This window comes from Pterocles gutturalis, unplaced genomic scaffold, assembly GCF_000699245.1.
Source record: "Pterocles gutturalis isolate BGI_N339 unplaced genomic scaffold, ASM69924v1 scaffold18149, whole genome shotgun sequence".
In the NCBI taxonomy this organism is placed as follows: Eukaryota; Metazoa; Chordata; class Aves; order Pterocliformes; family Pteroclidae; genus Pterocles; species Pterocles gutturalis.
The window spans coordinates 1-12,873 of record NW_010128591.1 but is presented as its reverse complement, the minus strand read 5'-3'; the positions used below and the strand labels follow the sequence as shown (position 1 = coordinate 12,873).

The window sequence follows — 12,873 nt, the reverse complement described above, 5'->3', positions numbered from 1 at the left end:
TCAGTTTTTTCACATTACTTTCATCCATTTGGGCTTTTAGTACCTGAATCTTCAATATTGAGTATACTATTCATTACAGTACTTTGCAAGTTTGATGTACAAGTTCACTAACATGCCAGTCATTAATGTGCAGGCATTAGCAAACATCACTCGAATGTAGAAATAAATGTACTCAACCTTTTCTGAAACTGTATGCAAAGTAAATCTGCAGGTATCACACAAATAATCCTCTTATAATATTGACCAAAAAGTAGAAAAAAAGTTCTGCATCAGCCACTTTTCCACCTCCATTTTATTCCATCCCTCAGTTCTTCATCATTATGTTAACTTACAGTGTATATATTACACATTTATATACATAAAATACCCACTAAAAGTGATAATAAATTACAGCCTAAAGAATTATTGTAAATGATCTAGTACCTAATTTTTTATCAATAAATATAGAAAGCTTCTTAAACTGTAGAGTAGGTAGATCCATTCATCTACCACATGTATCCTAACCAAACTCATAATTAACGCAACAATGTATATTACAACTCCAGTTCTTAGTTGTTTTTAAAATGTATATACACATACACACCCCCACACCGTACCTGACAAGTCAACTCACATTGAATAGTTGGTTAAAAAGCTCAATAAATGCAGTACTTGTTTAAAAAAAAAAATAAAAAAGAAAGAAAAAAGCACAGAGTAGTGAAACCATATAGCTAACCTTATTATTAAGCCACCATATTTACATGTATGGTCAAGATTTTGAAAGGGGTATACAACTAGCTTTACAAGAAAATTACAGTCTGTACACAGATTTTGTTTCTGCATAGTATACAGTATAAAGAAACTTCACTATAGAGAGACTGAACTTGGGGAATTGGCAATGGGACATGAAGTCATTCACTTCTGCCAGTGTCCCTTGTCTGTGGCAATGGAAGTTATATCTCATATGACAGATGGTCAGTAGTTTTTATAAAATAAGCTGGTGCTTTCAGTCCAGTTCCTGGTGTTTTTGTGATGTGGGTATCTATCCACTATCACACATGGGTACTCCATTGGCAGCCACAGTAACAATTTAGTGAGCATGGAGACTGAACAAGCCTCTTAACCCTTGCTAGAGGTCTCTCTCTAGGTCAGGGTTTGCAGCACTTCGGTGGGGCAGTGGGGTGAAGTTTGCACTGCTGCTGCTGCTCATGCTGTACCTGTTCAGTGGACAAAAAGAGGACTTCAGTTTCCAATGCTGTCAGCCTGAAGAGTTCCACAAACACCGAATTCATGTTAAAATGAAATTCTCTTTCACCTGCTTAAATACAAAGTTTCCCCAGAACGAATACAAAAAGACAAAAGCATCAGCAAAGGTCAAAAAACAAACAAGAAAAAAACAAAAACCCACACTCTGCAACTCGAGTAAAATCTCCTGCAGAGATAAGACGTCTTTTGAACAATGCAACAGTTTCAGCATAACTTAAGGTACTGCATTTAAGACCCAAAATGTGATGGTAAGCATTAGGCTGAAAACTATTACTTTAAGGAGCTCCTAATTTATCTGACACCAAAAGCTTAATCAGAATTAGTCTGCCTCTGACACATATTCTTGAAATATAATCAACGAGTGAGACACTTCAAGTACTTTTGTTTTCTACTATAAAAAGTAAAATTAATGTAGTAAACAACAAAATACACACCATTAGAAAAGGGTGCCCACAAAATAATTTGCTTCAAAAAGCTAAGTTTTCTGTGGTGTATTCCTAAATACGCATCCCCAGAAGACACATTCTTGGCCTTTAAGAAGCCACAAGTTCAAAACTGCATTATCATTGCAGAAGATGTTCCAAGCTAGGAATGAGTAAAAAGAAAACAAGGAACAATAGTTGGTTTTCTCCAAGGTTTCGTTCAGGATCTCCAGTAGCAGTTAGTTTCATATTCAGTATACTTAATAGAGATCATAGAATCATAGAATGGTTTGTGTTGGAAGGAACCTTTAAAGGTCATCTAGTCCAAAACCCCTGCAGCGAACAGGGCCGTCTTCAACTAGATCAGGCTGCTCCATCCAAGCTGACCTTGAATGTTTCCATGAATGATTTATTTGAATCTACCACCTCTGTAGGCAACCTGTTCTAAGAGACACACATTCCCACCATATGCTCTTCAAACTAATTCTGTTCTAAAAGAACACAAAATATCCCACAAGGTCCTAAAATTCTATCAGTTTTCTCCTTCCTCTTTGCTTATATTTAATGAACTACACAAAGCAAACCTCCCCAAATGCCTCAATAAGAATATACAAAAGTATGCTGCAAGAGTCAACTAGCTGAGTAACCTTTGTCATACTAACAGCTACTTAGACAGCAATCCTGGTAGCTGAACCAAAGAGTACATGTGGAACCAGCACCATATTCAAAAGGTGTCTGCTGTGTTTTGGCAATTCACTACAGCAAGGACTCAAAATATGTTACCAATACAAAGTCAATACTGCCACCTAAGGGTGATAATAAAGCATTGTACTTATTGCCAGATTATTTACAGAAACATTTCTACAGAAAATAAAGTCCGATACCTGCATAGAGGTTCAAATGCCTTTACGGTAAATACATATTTAAGCACAAGCACACACTCTTCACTTTTTTTTTCCTATTAACATCAAACTCGGCATGAATACTTTACCTTAAGAACTGTATTACAAAAACTGCCAAAGTCAAAATGCAAGTTCTAAACAAAAACCAAAAAAACACCAAACAAAAAAATCAAACTCTGAGAAATAACGTTGCATCAGTTAGATTTCTGAACAAATGACCAAACCATTTTATTTTGTTGTAAAAATGAAAAAAGTGAATGTTTCAGAAGGGAAGCTTATTGAAAGACTTTCTGATACAGAGTTTGGGTTGGAAGGAATGTTTAAAGATCACCTAGTTCCAACCCCCTTTGTACTACATCAGGTTGCTCAAAGCCTTATCCAACCAGGCCTGAAACACTTACAAGGATGGGGCATCCACAACTTCTCTGGGCAACCTGTTCCAGTGTCTCACCACCCTCACAGTGAAAAATTTCTTCCTTATATCTAATCTAAATCTATCCTCTTACACCTTAAAACCGTTACCCCTTGTCCTATCACTACAATCCCTGATAAAGACTGCCTCCATCTCTCCTGTAGGCCCCCTTTTAAGGACTGTAAAGCTGCAATAAGGTCTCCCTGGAGCCTTCCCTAGGCTGAACAACCCCCAGCTTTCTCAGCCTGTCCTCATAGGGGAGGTGCTCCAGCCCTCTGACCATCTTCGTGGCTCTCATCTGGACTCAATCCATCAGGTCCACGTCCTTCTTATGCTGGGGGCTCCAGAGCTGAACACAAGACTCCAGGTGGGGTCTCAAAAGAGCAGAGTACAGGGGGAGAATCACCTCCTTCGACCTGCTGGTCACGCTTCTCTTGATGAGGCCCAGGATCTGACTGGCCTTCTGGGCTGCAAGCACCCACTGCCAGTTCATATTGAGCTTCTCATCAACCAATACACCCAAGTCCTTCTCTTCAGGACTGCTCTAAAGCCCTTCTCAAGCCTCTACTTGTGCTTGGAATTGCCCCAACTCAGGTGCAGGACCTTGCACATGGCCTCACTGAATTTCATGAGGTTTGCATTGGCCCACCTCTCAAGCCTGTCCAGGTCCCTCTGGATGGCATCGCTTCCCTCTAGCACGTCAACTGCACCACACAGCTTGTTGTCATCGGCAAACTTGCTGAGGGTGCATTCAATCCCACTGTCCATGACTCCAACAAAGATGTTAAACAACACTGGTCCCAGTACCGACCTCTGCAGAACGCCACTTGTCACCAGTCTCCACCTGGATGTCTCAAACAGCTCTTACGAAAGCATGTTTTCCCAAATCTCAGCTTAGTTTCAGCATAGTTACTCAATGCATTTTTAAAGCACTGAACATTCTTTTTACAGTACATCAGTAGGGTTTGATACATATGTAATGTGTTTGTCAAACTCAAATTCAAGCGGGACTTTATCACCACTAGTGAACACTACCAACAATGTCTTCGATAAGGAGTTTTTGCTTTAGAAAGTTCTAATTCAATACTTGACAGAAGACTAATCATCATTGTCCAAAGCTATGAGAAATCAGTCTCAGTATTGGTATCATTCTTAATATGTATGCATAGGTTTAGCAAGTGAACAGTCCTATATGTGCATTCTGTGTCTACAAAGAAAACTAGCAACACTCTCCCAGAGAACAGTTTTTATTAAAAAAAAAAAAAAAAGAAGGAGAAAAGTCTGGAAAAATTATAGTTCCTTTCAAAACCTCAAAATAATGAAATAAGCTATTTAGAAAGTATTTTGGTAAAGTATTCACAAGGAAGCATGGGAAAACAATCCTTTTGCTGAAATTTCCCCAAATATGAGAACAGTTTTAAGTAGCTATATGTAAAAATTGAAATAGTATATGGAACATACAGCAGGGGACAAGGGAGAGCGCAAGGAAATCACACACTTTAGGAATATTTTTTCCAAAAGTCCCTTTCATTACTTGTCACCAGTAAAAAAGTAATTTCTATATATTCTAAACTTCAGTAATTCACATCAGATGATGTGCAGTTTATAAGCCACATAATACTGACTTTAAGTCTTCTTAAAGACGACTACCTTAAGACTATCTAAATTCTTTTTACTGCAACTAAAAGAGTATATTATTCACATATCTTAGGTATCATAGTTTCTATCAAATACAGTGTCACAGTTAACACAAATTTCTACTCTGTATTATCTGCTACAAACTGCAAAGGTGGACAGAACACTAACAAAATACTAGTCTTTAAAAACATCAATAAATAATTATCTGTACAGTATGTACTCTAAAAGTGTTCTCACACATGAAGCATGAAAAAAAAGATTATCAAACACTATCCCAATTGGGCCACAATTTGCTTATCTTGAAACATCCTCCACTCACAGTTGACACTGTTCCTGAACAGAGATAAAAGGCAAACAAGGAACTAGAAGTGTGGTCAAGTTAGACCATAACCATCCTAATAAACCTATCTGGGAACCATCACATAAAATATTTGTCTTTAAGCCATCTTCACAAGACCATTTTATTGGAGAGGAAGAAATGCTGCCAGCATTCCAACTGAATTTACACTGAATTTCAGTGAGATTGCTGGATTCTGTCAGACTGCTTGGGGACAGATAAGGAAAGACAACTCAATATACCGGCACACTTTGCAAGTCCTGCGATTTTCTATTCTTTTTTTTTCCACTAGGCTCCCAATTCAGCCAGTATGCTTCAGAAAACAGGCTTTGCATACAACTACTCTTTCATTCAAAGGACAGAGGAAAAACAAACATATTTTGAAGAAATACAAATCATAAAAATATATGCAAACAACAACCTTGTGTTGTTAAGTTAGCCTTGCAATGCTAACTTCTTCTTCACACACCTTTTGCATTTCTTTGTTATTTGCAGCTTTCACTTATTACCATGACATAATCAGCATTTCAAAGAAAGGAAAGGGTCTATTTCTCTGTGAAATGCCTAGTATATTAAACAATCAGAACATAAAATCTTCCTTCTCTGTTTCTGCTCATCAGTCTGATAACAAAGTTACTCAACAACAGATGAAGCAACTAAACTGTGTTGCCTGATCCACATTTGACTGTGAAGTAACACAAAGGTACTACTTAGCTGCTGGTTGCCTCTGTATAGATCTATTTTTTAAGTATTAAATCCATTAGTCTGAGACAAGTGAAAACCCAGCCATCATGTACCATGCATAATGGACTACACATTTTGAAATTAATCAAAATTGCCTGTAAGAGTCATATGATTTTTGAGCACCTCTGAAGAAGGAAGAAACAAGAAAATACAAATCAAAACACAGACTTGATTTACAGTATTTACATGGAAGCTACAGAAGCTGTTTAAAAAGGAAGGGCAGGGGGAAAAAGGAGTCTTCTTCCTATAGCAGACTGACAATCTGTGAACTTCAGATACACAAACCAAGCTCTAATATGTCAAGTACACTTTTCTTGACACAGAATATTTTTCTTTCAGAGAATGAATACTTACTTATTCTGAAAACGAACTAACACACACACACACGCACACACATTTCCCCAAACCACCTTCTTCACCAAAAGAGTAGGAACTAAGAAGTGCCACAGCAAATATTAACAGTGGTTTTATTTTAGAAGGCAGTCTTAAAACCAAAAGTAACCCATAGAATCTGACAAATCAGTGGATTACCATTTGCCACCAACCATTACCCCCTTTTAAGCTAACTTTGTGGCATTAAACAACTGCTATTTTATTTTTTTCTCATTTTGGAAAGTGAAAATTTTTATTTTACAACACAATGAGAACTTCTTAGAAGTTGTCTTTGTTCATCACAAAAAATTACACTTCCAGCAATATAAGAAAGTCCTTTGCCCCTAGCAAGGGTAAAGCGTGTTGTTTCCTTTGTCATCTAGTGGGATCATTCAAGTGTTATTTTATTCTAAAGATTCAACACCCTGGAGTTTGTAACAGCTCTGTAACTTATTTCCTGTTTACACTTCTGGACCAAGATTTAAGGAGCTGAATTTGGACTTTATAAAGCTAAACCAACTTTGACACAAGTTTATTTTTTCCTGAAAAACTGAGACTGGGCAGCAGCTTTAAAACTAAATTAGACATGAGAAAAAACTACATTCATTAAAAACTGCGTAAAGGGTTAGTTTTGTTATGTCATTTGACAAATTTTTAGAAGTGACAAAATAATTAATTAAGTTTCCTATTCATTTGAGTATACACAATTTGTCTTAAGTTCAATGAAAAATTAATGTTACACTTCCAATAATAAGGGCAGCCAAATAAAGTGCAAGTGAAGAACACATTTCCTAATCGTCTTAAAAACAAGAAGATACTTCCTACGTCCCATTTCAACTGAGAACTCGGATGACATTTCACATAGTAAAACCACTGAACTTTTAAGTGTTAACAATTGTAATGTCAACTTCATTGGTTACATTTCAGACTATAAAGAGAATAAAACCTTCAGTGGCAAGAAATGTAAGACATATCTATAAGGAAGGTCAAATTAACACCTTATCCACATATTTTCCAATGACCACGCACATATGTAGGTATTTACACAATAATATTCATGTATAATTAAGTAATCTTTCATGTACAATTATGAAAACCTTGAATGTTCAGAAGTTTTTCCTCTTTCATTCTACGATAAGTAATACTTTGAATTTCCCTACCTTTCTCCAGTTAATTTTTGCAGAAGTAGGTTTTCCTTACAGGCTTCTTGGGACTTTCACCACTCTCTCTCCTTTTATTTTTTTTTTTATTTTTTTAAATTAAAAGATTTTCACGTATAAATATTACAAGGACTAATTTTGACAGTACTCAAGATTTTGTTTTGATACAGGAGGGACAGATCTTTTTTCTGCATTTGAACTATCCTGAGATCTCAGTTTTGGCCATTATCTCCTACTTCTCAACTTTGTACAATTCTGATCAAAACCAATAAATGGCTTTTGTTTTCTTTAACAGGAATCATTTTCAAACAAGCCATCTTAGGCATTAGTATATGTTTCTCTATTTGACGCCAAGTATCAAATGACTCTGTGTACAAGGTATGCTGTTTTCTTACTATTGACATTTATTTGTTCTAATTCAACAGTTTTCAAACTAAGGGTTACAACCTTGACATTAGCTTGTAGTTAAGAATTCAACTGAGAGAAAATTTTCCTACTTACTTGCAAACAAAAATAATTTAAAGCCAGCGCTCCACTATACCATTTAGTAGGTACCGGCTTTCAACATCAGAAACCATCATTTCAGAGACTGCTTATAATTAGGACAGCAGACAGTTTTATTACTCCTCAACACCTTCCTTCTACTAGCACAAGCACACTACTGCACCCTGATGAGAAAGTGACATATTTCAACAGAAGATTATTAGAGTGTATTATTTGTAGCCAAGAACCCAGCCTCCAAACATCTTTTAGTTTAAACAACTTTGCACTTTTTACTGTAGAGAAACGTACTGGTAAAAACAAAAGCTATATTCCGTATGGACTACCTATTTTCCTACACAAATCAGGCATCTCTGAACAATTACTCCTGGAACGTCACGTCAAAACCAGAAGTTAATATGTACCTGGAATAGCATTAGCTTAACTTGTACTTTGAGTCATCTTCTGAGCTATCTCTGTAGAAATTAAATTTTCACAGCTTGAGAACATTTTTATGCAATTCACTGCCAAAAAGCAGCTATTCAAATGAAAGTTTTAAACAGACACAAAGAGAGAGAAAGCTTTGACAATGAAAACGCTGTGGGGAAAAAAAAAAATAATTAAATGTACTTACTAATTTGTTTTCTTGCATGTATATTCTTTGCAACTTCAGACAGCCTTTAGCTATAATGATCATTCCTTCATCTGAGATCTTGTAACATTGCCCAAAATGAATGTCTTTCAATTCTCTGCATTTTGAACCCAGCTGCAATTAATGAAATCAAGGCAAGTATTTAAGAATATATGAAAAAAACCAACAGGATTTGACTGAACTGGAGAGTTCGGAGTTAAGATTACTTTCTGCTTCTCTAACCCCTCTTAAAAATTATCCTTCTTTACAGGTTTTGTATCTACTACACACAAAGCAGACAGATCATAATCACACACATGACAAAATGAAGTTGGTAACTACAGTCAACAAAACAGAGCTAAGAGCAGCACATAAGAACTAAGTTACTTACTGGGCATATATATAAGTAGTTAACAATGCCTGGATGCTAGACCATTGACAGCAAATTTGATTCAACTTAACTCCTTTAGCACAAGAGAGAGAGAGCTGATGAACCCTTACTGCATAAGAATAAAGGTCTCAGTCACCTTCGGCTTTCATGATGCAAAAAAGAGTTACTTAAACACTGGTTCCAAATAGCAACCAAGCTCAGGAAAAGTGAATCAGCCAGAGGTGAAGTGAAGGATGTCAAACTGGAGACTTAATTATAAAAAGGATCATTTAATCCCTGGATTTAAAAAAAAAAAAAAAAAAAGACAAGTATGGACAGTCTCCAGCGAACAGCATTTGCTGCACCAAGAAAATATGTCCATAAACCAATCTTTAAAGTAGAAGAGGTCATCTGATCTTAAGTGAATCCTAGAAGGGGCACCTCCTTCCATGTCCCTCTCTGCACTTGGTAAGATCTGAAAGATAACTAAATTTACAAAAGAAATTTGTGAATTTGTGGAATGGGTGTTTACCTGCTTTAGACCTTCATCAGTGAGTCTGTCTTGATTGCCTACATGCACTTTCTGAAGAAGAGGACACTGAGAGGCAACTGCAATAATAGAGGTGTCAGAAAGCTGCTTACACCTGTATGCAGTATACCTTAGGAGTCCAGGACATTTAATTGCTAATATGCATACTCCTGTATCAGACACATTGCGGCAATCAGAAATATTGATTTCAGTAATATTCTGGCTTCTTGATGCTATCTTTTCCAACAGCTCATCAGTGACCTGCAAAAAAAAATATCCAAATATTAAAATTTAACTTTTTTTCATAAACATCATTAATTTCATTAGCACAAAGACTACTATTTATAACATCCATTTACATAAGCTATTGGGAGAATGAAAAGATCTGTTTTCCAAGACAAGAGCATACTGGTACAATCAGTTTTACAGTTATCTTTAAAGAATGCTGCTCCAGCACTTGGAGAGAATAACAGTTAATGGTCCTCTTCATATTTCAGACAAAGAAATCTCCATCCTTTAGAAGAAAACCATTTGCTTGCCTTTCTGTAGCAGTGCTCTACTTATGTACCTGAAGTAGCATTTACAGAGAAGTAAAGGGTTTATATGTCTCTGAAATGCAACAGGTTAGGCTCTGGTAATCACCTAAAACCACGTGCCAGCAGACAAATACTACAGCGATGCAGGTAACAATGGGCTTCTTAACAATGGAAAGCAGTCACCTAAGGTGCCAGTGACTGAAATGGATGAGAAGGAAGGAACACTGTAACAGAAAAAAAGCTAATTAAAAAGTTTCCTCCAATATTTCCGTATGTTAAGTGTTAGTCTGTGAAAGCCCACTGAATCAGACATATGCACTATATGCCCAGGGCTCCTTTGAAGAAAAAATATTCTATCCATTTTGTAACTGCAGTCATTGTAGTTAGCCAACATGTCAATAATTCTAAGAGAAGCCAGTCCTACAAAGCAGGTAAGAAACATGAGATATTCTTCATGCTCAAGGTTGTAAGTTAAAACAAAACAAACAAAACCAAAGCAGGTAAGACAAAATGCATAGAACTCCCGCACTTTGAAAGCTTGGTTTCAAGAAACTTGAGGTGAGATATGACAAAAGTCTTTCTACCAAAACCACTCAGGAATACTTATCCACCACTAAGCATAGATTAGATTTAGCTTTAAGCCTGGAGAGGGCTACAGAGCAACATGAATTGCTTTTGTTTTTCTCTTACACCGTTGAGAAACACTTTCTTTGCTGCAACCTGTTTTCCATTAGTAGCAAGTCTAATCCTTTTTTCTTGCTATTTCATCAGGCAGTTGCTAGCTGAAAAATCACAGAATCACAGAATGTTAGAGATTGGAAGGGACCTCGAAAGACCATCTAGTCCAATCCCCCTGCCGGAGCAGGAACACCTAGATCAGATCACACAGGAAGGCATCCAGGCGGGCTTTGAATGTCTCCAGAGAAGGAGCCTCCACAACCTCTCTGGGCAGCCTGTTCCAGTGCTCTGTCACCCTCACTGTGAAGAAGTTTTTTCTCATATTCAAGTGGAACCTCCTACGTTCCAGCTTGAACCCACTGTCCCTTGTCCTATCACTGGATGTCACAGAGGAGAGCCTGGCTCCATCCTCCTGACACTCACCCTTTACATATTTATAAACACTGATTAGGTCACCCCTCAGCCTCCTCTTTTCCAGGCTAAAGAGAACCAGCTCCCTCAGCCTTTCCTCATAAGGGAGATCATGACAAATTGGGAAAAAACCCCACACCCAAAACCACAAACATCTAAACAAACAAACACCACCTTCCCCCCCTCCGCAAAACACAAAAATAACCAAAAAAGCCAAAACCACCCTATACATGGACAAGAATATCTGTGCTTAGCACTGGTTTAGGAACTCATTAAAAAATTGACCAAATAGGTTTCTTAGGGCAACGCCACAACTGATAGATTTTAGTGAGATCCTAACAAACCTAACAGGCAAAATCATTAAAAAAAAATATAGTAGAAATAAGGCTACATCTCAAGACAATGAAGAAGAAAGACTGATTTGACACATAATACAGAGCAAACTGGACCTCTGGTCTGAGTGTGCTTTGGAGTCACTCAATGAAAACCAGTCAGTCTGCTACATAACTTTTACATAGTGATTCAGAAATAGTTAACTAGTAACTCTAGAAGCAAGAGAACTTGCATGCTTTCTTATGAATTGGTGATCTGAAAATAATATCCCATGTCCAACATAGATGAGGACGTGTTGCTGCTTCTCCAAATGGGACTCTCCAATGGTTGTTGCCCTGCACCCCGTATTTTCATGAAACTCTCAGTAAATTGTTTAATAAACAATTAGGTGAAAGCCTAAAAAACCACAATTTGTCTTCTAATCAGTAGGAGCCATATCAGCTGAAGAAAAATTAAAGAAATTCTGTTAAAACAGAGCAAGCACCAGTTAGGTGACCATTCTTCAAACCAGAGCATCCTCAGAAATACTTGCGTACATCTTTCAATTAATATGAGATCTGATAGCTCTTATGAATGGAACTACCACTACCTGACGCAGATTTGAGACAGGTAACCCAAAATCCATTTCAAACAGCGCTTGTTCTCACACTGTTTAGCAACTCATCTCAGTCAAAAGAACCTACATACAAAGAAGCTAATCTAAAGATTTAGACATTTTCAGCCTCTAGTAGAAAAAAATCCCTGAAAGCACAGGATCACCACTTTACAGGTTTCTTTTGTTTATTTTTGGTCAAGAGTACAAGCTCTGAGAACAAGTTCTGAGTCAAACCACAAAGATACATTCATACCTGTTGACGACTACTGAGATCCAGTTGCTTCCAAAACTGAAAATCTAAACAGAGGTCACGCCAATATTTACAGACTAATGATGCTGAAAGGCAACGCTCATTCAGGGATAGATTGGAAAATATCTGTAAAGAAAGAGAAATAAAAATTATTTGTCAGAAGTAATCATATTTTAGAGACAGAAATATTTTACTACTAACCTGTCTTGTAAAAGACATAAAAATATTAGCATGCATTGCAACACACAGTTCTAGAACTTGCCCCCAACTTGATTAGTCAAGGGTAGTAAGAAAAAACCTGCATTCCGCAATAGCTGACAGTACTGAAAAGTCACATTAGCACAACCAATATCAGAACGTATCCTACTTAAGCATCCATTTCTTAGACCAAATTTCAAAACTGCTTCTGAGATGGCATACCTAAAGAACTAGAAACACAAATACTAGCTCAACATTATTTGCAATAAAATACACCTTTAAAATACACTTTTAAAAGGTGTATTTGTTCCCACTTTGATTCAGATACAAAAACCTTTCCTTTTATTTCTTAACTAAATCGAAAAGAAGAGTCATAAAGACATTAAAACATCACTCTTGTGGAAAGGGGGCATGGAACAGTGGAGCAGATCAGCAGAGCTAATCAGTGTTACACAAGGAAACTAAGCACAAAACTAGCATTTTATACCCCAAGGTTTTGAGCACTATCACAGCCTGCAAAAAAGAACAAACTGTAACTTTATCTCAGGCTCATAAATTGCTATTATATTTACTATATTAAGCCATGCCTCAGAAGTACTGTGTGTTAATATATACATAAATATATTATTA

The 12,873-nt window shown here is 36.8% G+C and overlaps 1 protein-coding gene across 1 annotated transcript; it reads right to left on the bottom strand.

The window, feature by feature from the left end:
• Positions 1-8,346: 8,346 nt before the first annotated feature.
• On the bottom strand, positions 8,347-12,171 carry LOC104466309 (F-box/LRR-repeat protein 17-like; the record flags this gene model as incomplete). Its single annotated transcript, XM_010079686.1, has 3 exons — positions 8,347-8,478; positions 9,246-9,503; positions 12,049-12,171. Coding segments are annotated over 3 exons (513 nt in total), but the record flags the coding sequence as incomplete, so codon positions are not given.
• Positions 12,172-12,873: the final 702 nt, after the last annotated feature.